This window comes from Nannospalax galili, unplaced genomic scaffold, assembly GCF_000622305.1.
Source record: "Nannospalax galili isolate Female #2095 unplaced genomic scaffold, S.galili_v1.0 scaffold161, whole genome shotgun sequence".
NCBI lineage: Eukaryota > Metazoa > Chordata > Mammalia > Rodentia > Spalacidae > Nannospalax > Nannospalax galili.
The window spans coordinates 5,685,899-5,697,334 of NW_008348586.1; the positions used below are offsets into that span (position 1 = coordinate 5,685,899).

Here is an 11,436-nt window from a genome sequence, read left to right on the forward strand (position 1 = left end):
GTCTGTGTGTGTGTGTGTGTGTATGTGTGTCTGTGTGTGTGTCAGGGTCTCCACTTGGCTTCTTTGAGATGGGGTCTCCTGTGTAGCTCAGGCCAGACTAGAGTTGACAGCATAGCCCATCCTGGATTCAAGCTTGTGTTTCTTCCACCTCTGCCTCCTGAGTATGGGGATTATTGGTTTATGTCTTAATTTCTGCCTGCTTATATTCTTCAAAATTCCCCTTTAGTGTTTGTTTTAAACATGCTTATTGCCATAAGACCATAAACTGCAAACTTCCATAAAAGAAGGAAATTAAAAAATATTTCTGGTGCTTGGCATGGTGGCACTCGGGAGGCAGAGGCAGGTGGATCTCTGTGAGATGCAGACTAGCCTGGTCTACATAATCCTAGGCCAGCTGGAGCTACAGGAAGGCCCTGTTTTTTATAATATGTATATATTTTTTCTGATACCTTTCCAAGCCTGTTTTGGAGCTTCCTTTTTTTTGCTTTAACCTTTGGCCTTGCTAATTTGAAAATACCCCAACGCTTTGAAAGAGCGTTACAAGATGATCAAAATGCTTTTTAAAGTTTCCTTTGTAAAGAACAGAGTTAGTTGCTTCTATATCAACCTCCATCTTCATTGGTGCATTGCTGTTTTGCAATCTTGGCAGTAAACCCTAGGTGTATACAGTCACTCCAGGGTGGAAGCAGTTCTGTTATCTGCTTTTGCTCCCTGTGTGAGCTGTTTTTCTTCTGTCCCAACCAGGGACTTCTCTAGCACTCTTTGCTGGGCTGGTGGAGCAGGCAGCAGGAAGCTTGCCTGATTGACAGTGCCCTGTAAATTTATATGCAAATTGCTCTAGGCTCTTGAGATCCTGGAAAGGTTGCAAAGCAAACCAGGAGCATTTTCTCACTGGTATGAACACTTCAGAGACTTTAAAGTCTAGACCACACTGGAAAGGAAGGTGCAGATGCCTTATCCTGGCTTGACAGATTCCTAGCCTTCACACTCACATTGATGCTTGAATGAGAGGATTTTAAGATTCAGAGGAGGTCATTATCACATTTCCACTAGAGAGTTTTGGGACCAGAGCTATAAAAACCTTCTCTTGAATGGATGTGAAGAGCTATGATCTTATCCATTTGAATTGCCTGGAGTTCATTTTCAATTCAATTTACATTTAGAAACTCAAGGATAGTTGACATTGTATAAGGGTTAAGAGAGCATCCATCAGCATTTCCTTCACATCTGGGTTGCCATGGTGGGAGAGAGACGGAAAGGAAAACTTATCAGTGAACAAGCTTGGGCAGGAAGTTTGCCTTGTGTCTTAGTGAGGTGATTTGTTTCTGAAGAGAAAAGGTACACTTTAGCTCAGATTCAGAAAGTTCAGCCCACAGTCTCTGGCCCCCATTTTCACAGATCATCATGGTGGTAAGTATATAATGGAAGAGATTCTTCACTAATATTCATTAATGGTGGAGGATAAGGAGAGACAGAGAAAGAGAGAGAGAGCTACCAGATGCAAGATATCCCCAAGGACCAATCCTTAATAAATTACATCCTCCATCTAGGTCCCACCTCTGTAAGTTTTTAGAACATTACCAAATAGCACCACAAGCTATGGACCACTCCTAACACATAAGCTTTCTGGGGGGATACTTCAAATCCAACCCACAAGTTAATAATAGCAAAGCATATTTCTCTATTCCATCATCCATCTTGGTTTATAAGTAGATTTTTTTTTATTATTCCCCATCCTGGATCTTTATTTATGGTCAAGTTTATCATATTTATCAAAAGTGTTGATTCAAGTTGGGATGGACAATAAGGATGTGGTTCAACATTGCACTTAAAGAAGCTAACAGCTTGAGGTGGTAGTGAACCCACCTGGGCCACTGGACATCAGGTTAGAGGCAATATCCAAGGTGTGCTTGGCCTTCCAAGAGGCAGAGATATCTGTGAGCTGGACTACTTCAAAGAGGCTTTGCGAAAGAGGATGCCTAGGTAGGTTTTAAGAAGTTCCAGGATAAGAAAATAGAATATAATTTTAGATGGTATACATAACTATCCTACCTCATCTTGTAAGTTGAATATGGTGTTTAATAAATGTTAAGTGATAGCATAGGCCGTAAACTTCATAATAACTAAAAAGAATAATATATTGTAGCATGACAATTGAAAGTATTAGCATGGGAAGTAGAAAGCCTGGGTTCAAAACCTGGTTCTTCTGTGGCTAGCCACATACATAAGTTTGGTTCAGCTATGTATTATCCCCCATTTTAGAAATGAGGACCGTAGTACTTTCTACAATATTGAGTTGTGAAGAGATCAACTGTTTAGCTTGATGAAACAGTGTTCATTGTTACTACTACTGCTATTATTCTCACAACCCAGAAGAATTAAGCCCTAAGTGTGAGGGGACTAGAGGACTTTGTTCTTTCCATTTCAGAAGTTCAAATAGTTTGTTTTTTAACCTTTATTGCCAGAGTCACATCAACTCAAGCAGTCCCCAAGGACAACAGTTCCTCCATCCTTGCCCATAGCACCTGGTAGATATTAGGTAGGGGTGTGGTGCCTGTGCTAAGAGAACCCTGTAGGTCTTCTGGGGAATGTTGAAGATGTGGGAAATAGTATCAAATAGAAGTCAGGCAGAACCATGCGAAGGGGCCTAGACCACCTTCTGTGCTCTTGCAGGGTGACCTCCAAAGGACAAACATCCAGCTTGACTTTGGAGATGGAATTGCTGTTTCCTATGCCAACTTTAGCCCTATTGAGGATGGCATCAAGCATGTGTATAAGAGTGCAGGGATCTTCCAGGTGACCGCCTATGCAGAAAACAACCTTGGTTCTGACACAGCTGTCCTCTTCCTACATGTGGTTTGTAAGTAACAATGAGCAGCCCCTCTCTCTCTTTGCTCCCCATTGGCAAATGCTATCCAGAAGCCAGGTTCAGTGTGACTCCTAAAATGATGCAAGTCAGAAGACTGAAATGTGTGTTCATTTATCATTTAGAGTTTTATGATGCTGAAATAGATTATTTATTTATTTATTTAATTTTTGTTTTTTTCTGAGACAGAGTCAGTCGCTCTGTAGCCCCAGCTGTCCTGGAACTCACTGTGTAGACCAGGCTGGCCTTGAACTAACAGAGATCCACCTGCCTCTGCCTCCCCAGTGCTGGCATTAAAGGCGTGCACCACCACGCCCCGCTACAGATTTATTTTTAAAGTTTGGATGACAGTTCTCCAAGTGCCTCCTCTTTTTTAGGCATTCTCAGTTGCACATTTGAATGTGAACATACAGACGCACATGGAGGTAAAACTCCCTTCCCTTTGCTTTGGAGAATCCTGAAAACACAAAAGCAGAAGCTCATCTAGTTTATACTTTTAGGTTCATTTTCATGCTATGAATGAAAACTAAACAGATCAAATGAAACGCTATCTCTGTTGGAAGAGCCAAAGAAGAATTAGAGAGGCAATGTTTAGATTGCCTTCAAGAACGAAGTATGTTTTCAAAAGCAGTTCATACATCCAAGGTTATATCAAATTCATTATATTATAATCACAGTTTTGTGTTGTGCTCAAGTCTGCTTCAGTGACACTGACTGCTGATGGCAGTCACAAAATCAGCCACTAAAATTCTGGACTCTTTTGTTTATTCTGGATGCTTTTGTGTGAACTAGCTGTCCTGAGACTTGACTCATGTTAACTGAAACATAAATACTATTGTTCTGAATGGTAGGTCAAGAAAATGTTTTTATAAGGCTGACACTGATTTCCCATACATTATCAGCAATACTCATGGATTCCAAGATTTCTATACTCTCTTTATTTGCAGAAGCCTTTCCCTGATTCATAAGGAAAGAGTTCCATAATCCAATAGACTCTTAAAACCACAAGAAGCACCAAATTCTGTATATACTACTTTTTCTCATGCAAATGCGAATGTGCAGGTAGTATAAATATCATGTGCAGGTAGGATAAATATCATGGATACACTGAAGGAAAGCATAATGCATGTCCTGGCTAGGACAGACAGCCATACCGTGAGAGTTCATCATTCTACTCAGAATGATATGCTGTTGAAAACAGGATTTTATGTTAACTTTTGTAATTTTCCATTTAATAACTTCAGACAGGTTTTGGCTGTGAGTTAACTGAAACTACCCCATGTAAAACCGGATGAGCAGAAACAACTGTCAATCCCATAATGGTTTTCTAGTAATATGTCACAGAGAGTGAAAATTGCATGTTTTCAGAGAGTTGAAGCAAATACCAGAAACCATGTTCCTATTAATAACTCAACGATTCTATAAACTCCTGTATATAAATAGTCCATACCTGAGGTCTTTGGCAAACAGTGAGAGATTTTGTCTTCTAGTGCCAGGAACAACAGAGGTAGATATAGAAATGTAAAAGGAGAAACCTATATGTGGTTCAATGATGTCCCTACCATGCCAGTCTATAATACGTAATCTCGTGATTAATTCCAATTTACAAATTGGATTATTTCTAAGTATTTCTTTGCGTCACAGGGATAAGGTGCCATTAAAATAACTACACATGAAACAACCAACCACTTACTAATATTTTCAGCAGATATTTGTTAAGTTTTTAATAGGATTTTATCGGGCATTTATAGAGTCAATAGTGGAGGTGTGGTCTCCCTCTTGTGTTGTTTCGTTCTATTTAAGAAGGGGAAGTGCTTCAAAAACTGAGTCATAAAAAGGAAAATGGTGATGATTCATATACACCCACTGAGTTCATTTTCTGCTGAAAGCATCAGATCAGCAGCCCATATGAGTGGTGTAAAAGTTACTCATGAGCCCAGGCTTTAGATTATTTGAACTCTGATCAAGACTTTAAAAAATGTCTAATATTGCACAACTTTCTTAGCCCCTAAAATATTTGAATTCCTCATCATTAATTCAGCTTATAAGGAGACTATAGGAATCAAATTGGATAATATACATGCTAGGGAGTTCCCAAGTCCCCCCTAGCAATTGTTAGTTACTGGAAGGACTCAGAGAAGTCAGCATGTAACTTCATCCTTGGCTATGGTCTGCCCCTGAGAAAAGATTCAAGGTAAAATTAACAAAAGGAAAAACAGCTTGGCCTTGGGAGACGGCCTGTTAGGCAAGCATGAGATCCTAAATTCAGATTCCTAAGACCCTCATCATGCCAGGGGCCATGTTACACATCTGTAACCCTAGCACTGGGCAGTGTGTGTGCTTGTAGGGGTTGGGGGAGGAGACAGGTGAATCTCTGGAAGTAACTGGCCAGTTAGTCTAACCAATGAGTGAAAAGTTCAGTGAGAGATTTTGTCTTAAAATAATAAGATAGAGGGCAATTGAAGAAGGCACCGATGTCGTATTCTGGCTTACAGGCATACATGCACACACATATACCTGCATGTACATGTGCCCACAGCAACACAAGCACATACATAAACCACACACACATACAAATCACCATAGAGTCATACAAGATGTGTTGATTGTTCTACTAATAAGTGGTGACAACATAGGAGCCGTCTCCCAGAGAAATGTACTAGAGACTTGGTGTCCATAGCTTGCAGTGGTGGGCTGGTCTCATGGTTACTTTCTGTCTTGCATGTACTATACCTCCGGACTCTCAGAAGAAAGCAGGTGTTCTGAATAAACCGTATTGTTTTTAAGAGACCCACTCTTACCAGCTAACTCTTGATCAGGATCACCAGGTTCCCAGATACCAGTCCAAGGCCAATCTTGAACATCTTTAGGCACATGTTAACATTCATCTGCACCATGGGCAGAGTGCTGCTTCACACCCAGTTTGGCACATGATAAATGTTACCTGTTGTTGTAGTAATTACTAATACATCCTATTAACTCTGCCTAACATATCTGCTGCAATGAAAAATGAAGACAAAGAAAGGGAAATAACTTTACGTTCCTCAGTTCTGAGCCATGTTGTGGATACGGCCAAGATTGGGCCTTGTTTGCAGGTAGGAAGACCAATGTGTCTTAACCCCCTGCCCCCCCACAGAGAGAGAGAGAGAGAGAGAGAGAGACAGAGACAGAGACAGAGAGCCAGAAACAGGTTTATACTGTGGGTTATGTGCACGAAGGAGGAAATGTTCCTTGAAACTTTTATTGTGCTCATAATTCCCTTCAAATCAATCATGGCTGCATTTACCAGACAGTCAGTACAGTGGAAACTGCTCTTGGCTTCACCTTGGGCCATTAGCTAACAAAAGTAGTTGTTAGCCACCCATAATAACCAATTTCACACAGATTATCGGACTTTTATCAAAGAGGCACTGTATGACAGTGAGGTTTTCAGAGTTTGTGGCGTTCATTCCCAAATCCCTTCAACTCTCTTTCTCTTCTCACTGAATCTTGGTCTGTCTCCACATTAAAGCTTAGATCTTCATCCTAAAAACTTATTCCAATGTATTATTTCATACAATTATTTTTAAGCTTATCTAGAAACTGGAATAAATGGAACCACAGAAATTCCATCCCTTTTATGTTTGGCATGAGCTAAAAGAAAAGGAAGTCCTTTTATTGCTTTGGGTGTCATAGTCATAGAACTCCACACCATCAGCCTCAGCTCAGGCAAGACCCCAAATGACAGAAGGTAAAAAGGAATTTTTAGGGTTGCAGTCATTGTACAATTTGACTTAACTATGAGGTGCCTAACATTCCCTTAGGCAGTGTGGGGAAGGGCTTCCTCCCATTTGGGAGACAGTAGTGAGAAGAGAAGCAGTGATTTCCAGGGCCAGTGACGCCTTTTTCCTACAGGGTAGGAATGGAAGGTCCCAACCCAGGCCTGGAGACTCCCCAGTGTTAACAAAGGTGATCACACTTCTCTCCCTTCTGGGTCCGCCTTCCTGAAGTCTCTGTTTTCCTTCATTGATCAGATAAACACAAATAATTAAGGGGTAGTCATGAAGTTAACCCCTAAAAATCAGTAAATAGAGCAAAGAAGAAGTTGCCAATTTTTTCTCCCACCTTATTCTTTTTTTTGCTGACATCAAGCAGACCATGTAAAAATAATACAGATTCTCATCTACATAGTGACTTCCAGGACAGCTGAAACTACAGGGAGACCCTGTCTCAAAAAGACCAAATAATAATAATAATAATAATAATAATAATAGAAGGTAAAGAGATGGCTCATTGGTTAAGAGTAAGTGCTCTTGCAGAGACCCTTGGTTCAGTTCCCAACTCCCACATGGCAGTTCATAATAATAATAATAATAATACAGATTCTCATTTAAAATAATTAAATCATCAGTCAAATGTGTATAAAGTGCCAAAGTTGAATTTATTTGCTGGGAAAAAATAGTGAGGTGCCATATGGCTGGAGTTAGGGCAGAGAGCTATAGATAGAAAGTATTTTCAGGTTCTAGATGCACAGATTCATTTCAGTTTTTTCCTTCAGTATATTTTTTAACTAATGGAAAATATGTAAGATTTTGTGTACAACATGATGTTTTAATATACATATATGCATTTAGAATGACTCAGTTGGGCTAATTATCATTGGCATTGTGTCTCTGCTTATATTTTTGTGGTGAGAACACTTAACATTTATATATTTAGTGATTTTTCCTAATGTACTATGTAATTCACTGTACCTTTCACCATGGTACAATAGATTTCTTGAATTTATTCTTGTCTTATTTATATTTCATATCATTGATAAGCATCTATTCCACCCAACTCTGCCATCTCCTGACAACCACCGTTCTACTGCTTGCTCCCGTGAGCACAACTATTTCAGATTCTGCATCTAAGTGAGATCCTGTGGTAGCAGTGGCCATCATTCTGTGCCTGGCATATTTCCCCTAACACAGCATCTTCTAGGCCCATCGATGTTGTCACAAATGACAGGAAGAAAAAAATCTCACAGGGTTTAAAAAATAACCTCACAAATGCAACACTGATACACAAATGATTCTCCCACAGCATTTTCCTCTCCCTGTTATTTGGGAAATGATGTAATAAGCAACCTGACTTATGTCTTGGCTGTATTCAAAGATGTTCCTTAACTTGCTATGTTCATGGATATTCCTTTCCTGGTTGGTATAGAGCTCAATGCTCTTTACATCAGTTTTCTGAAAAAAAGGCAAAGCAGCATTGTTATTATTTGGGAACCTGACGTTTGCTTCTCAATTTAGGTGGCTGTGTTCTTCCCCTTTAGTAAAATGACCTTGCCAGTCTCTGAGCTACACTCACTGTGTCCTCCAGATGATGAGGCACAATGGCCAGTTGTCAAAGAGGATGGAATCCAATTAGCAAATGTCGATAACGGAAGAGATTGCATACAATGTACTGACCCCAAGTCACAAAATGGGCTAATCCTTAAAAATGAATCAGACTGCTGTTTATCTTCTGACTCAGTGGCTAAGTGTAAACTAGATTTATCCTTGGACTGGAGGTTCATAAATATTCATTGTAGGTAGATCAGATATAAATTAGGTTCAACTATCACTCAAGAAATCTGAGGTCTGATTTAAGTTCCCTGTTAAACCTGATGCTTCATTTAAAGTGAGCATGCACACTACACACACACACACACACACACACACACACACACACACATACATCACATAATACACAGCATTTGTGAATTTGTGGTCATTGCTTTATTACAGGGAAGGTAGTGAGAATGAAGATTAAAAATCAAGGATGTGATAACGTTTGGTGTTTTTCTGGTAATATGAACACTGACTTTCCTCCCCTGTGCCTTTAGGTCCTGTGGAGCACGTTCACCTCCGCATTCCATTTGTTGCCATCAAAAATAAAGAGGTCAACATCAGTGCAGTCGTGTGGCCCAGTCAACTGGGGACCCTTACCTACTTCTGGTGGTTTGGCAATAGCACAAAGGTTTGGCTCTTTTCTCATGAGTATCAAATTTAATCTAGATTTCCATATTTCCACTTCTAGATTGTTTTGTAGGAACTGGATATGCAGCAAAAAATTGGTACATTAGGATCTAAGATCCCACAGAGTTGAACAAAACATGCCTTCTGCAGTCGGTTCTCTGTCTTAATAAAGAAACGTTAAGTAATTGTAAGAAAGAAGGAATACTTTGAGAAACTAAATTTGCAGCTTTTGTTCCTCTAATCAACATTTCTAAAGATTCATTGACTCCAGTTTCTTTTAATCCTGGCCTTTCTACTCATGAGCTGCATAGCGTCAAGGGCATTATTTGGAAGCTTCTGAGCTTGAGAGGTGAAATCTATCAAATGGAAGCTAGGAACCGAGTTGTAAATGGTGGGAATTAAGTGGAATGACATAAGCAATCATCTTCTATACTGGTTGGGCATTCTACAAACCCAAGTGGACTCATCAAGGTCCTGATATTGCTGTGCCATAAGAGTAAACAGCTAAAAGGATGGATCACTGGACCTTTTAGAAATGCCCTACTCCCAGATCCTGTTGATTGAAGATGCCTGTGTCAAAGTGACCATAACTGAATCTGTCAACTGACACTCTGAAGAATTAGGTTGAAGGATTCTTATCTTAATATTTTTCTTGTTCTTCTTCACTATTTTTTTTTAAAACTCAACTCAAAATACTTTTAAAAAAGTTTTTATTACATTTCTTTATTTATAAGGGGTGGAATGCCTGTGTCAGAGGACAAATTTTAGAAGTCTCTTCTTCCATCTTGTGGTGCCAGGAATTGAGCTCACATCATCAGGTACCAAAGTACCATTACCGGATGAGCCATTTCATGGGCACTAAACTCAAAAATTTAAAGAGTATTAAGTTCACAGCAAAATTGAGAGGAAGTGCAGAGATTTCCTACATGTGCCCTGCCCCCACCACAGTATAGCCTTCCTCTTTACTAACACTCCTTACCAAAATAATGCAGTTTCTATAGTTCCTGAACTTAAAGACACACTGTTATCACCCAGAATACAGAGTTTACATTAGGGTACATCCTTTGGGTTTGGAGAAATATATAATGGCATATATCTACCATTATTATAAGAAACAAAATAATTTCATAAGAATATCTGTGCTTACAATCCCCCCTGCCGCCCCTGCAAATCTCTGCTATTACTGTAACATTTCTACTGTCTCTATAGTTTTCCTTTTCAGAACATCATATATTTGGAATCATATATTTTCCTTTACAGGTTGCCTTTTTTTTCTTGTATTAGCATGCATTCCAATTGCCTCTATGTCTTGTCAAGGCCTTATGGCTTCTTTCTCTTTTAAAGATTTATTTTTCATTTTCTGTGTATGAGTAATTGCCTCCATGTATGTATGTGCACCATATGTATGCCTGGTGCCTATGGAGGCCAGAAAAGGGCATTAGATCCCCTGGAAATGGAGTTACAGATGGTTGTGAGCCACTATGCAGGTGCTGGGAACTGCACCTGGGTCATCTGCAAGAGCAGCTAATGCTCTTAACGTCTGAGCCTTCTTGTAACACCTGAGCATTTCTTTTGATTGATGAATAGTATTTCATCATCTAGATAGAACACACCCATCCATTCTCCCACTGCAGGACACTTTGGATGCTTTCTACTTTTGACAATTATGGATAGAGTTACTATAAACTATGTTGTACAAGTTTTTGTGTAGATGTAAGTTTTTCACCCATTTGAATAAAAGCCAAAAGAATGATTGCTGGACATGCAGCAGTAGCTGAGTACAATACTTCATTTTTAGTAGTATTAATACAAATCGTTTTCTGTTTTTAATTCAAATTCCACTTGTCTATTTCTGGTATGCAGGAAAGTAGTTGACTTCTGAATATTCATTCTGTATCATGAAACCTGGCAGTAATCAATAAAGAGGTTCCAAGGGATTATTTGTTTGAAATATTTTTCAAATAAAAAATGTTGAGAATTGTCATAATTTCTTTTTTTAAATATTTTGGGAATTCACCAGTAAAACTATCTGGATATTGTGCTTTCTGTTTTGCAAGATCATTAATTACTGATTCAATTTCTTTAAAGGTGCTAGCTTATTTGGATTTTAAGTTTCTTCTTGTATGAATTTTGACAGATTGTACCTTCCAAGAATTGATCCATTTTAACTAAACTATCAGATTTACAGATACAAAATTGCTCATTGCATTGGTTTGTTGTACTTGTGTTGTCCATGCGATCTGCCATGTGACTCTCTCAATGATTTGGAATATTGACAATTTGAGTATTCCCATTTATTCTTAAAATGGATATAGACTTATTATTTTTATTGGTCTTTTCAAAGAGCCAGGTTTTAATTTCATTACTTTTCCTAATTGATGTCCTGATTTTATTTCATTGATTTTTTTTTCTAATTGCATTATTTTTCCTCTGGTTACTTTTGTTTTAATTTGTCCTTTTTTTAAAATCTGCTTTCTAAGGTAGAAGCTTAGGTGATTGCAGGAGCTTCTTTTTTTCTAATAAATGAATTCAGTGCTACAGAATTCCTACCAGGCACTGCTTTTACAGTACCCTACATATATATAT

General features: G+C 38.8%; 1 protein-coding gene across 2 annotated transcripts in view; it reads left to right on the top strand.

The window, feature by feature from the left end:
• Positions 1–11,436, top strand: part of Sorcs3 (sortilin related VPS10 domain containing receptor 3) — a 664,579-nt gene that overhangs the window by 616,801 nt on the left and 36,342 nt on the right. For both annotated transcript variants that reach the window (XM_008845711.1, XM_029569661.1), the window contains exons 19-20: positions 2,674–2,860; positions 8,718–8,851. In XM_008845711.1, the coding sequence (XP_008843933.1) occupies positions 2,674–2,860; positions 8,718–8,851 (321 nt within the window). The remainder of the gene's footprint in view (positions 1–2,673; positions 2,861–8,717; positions 8,852–11,436) is intronic.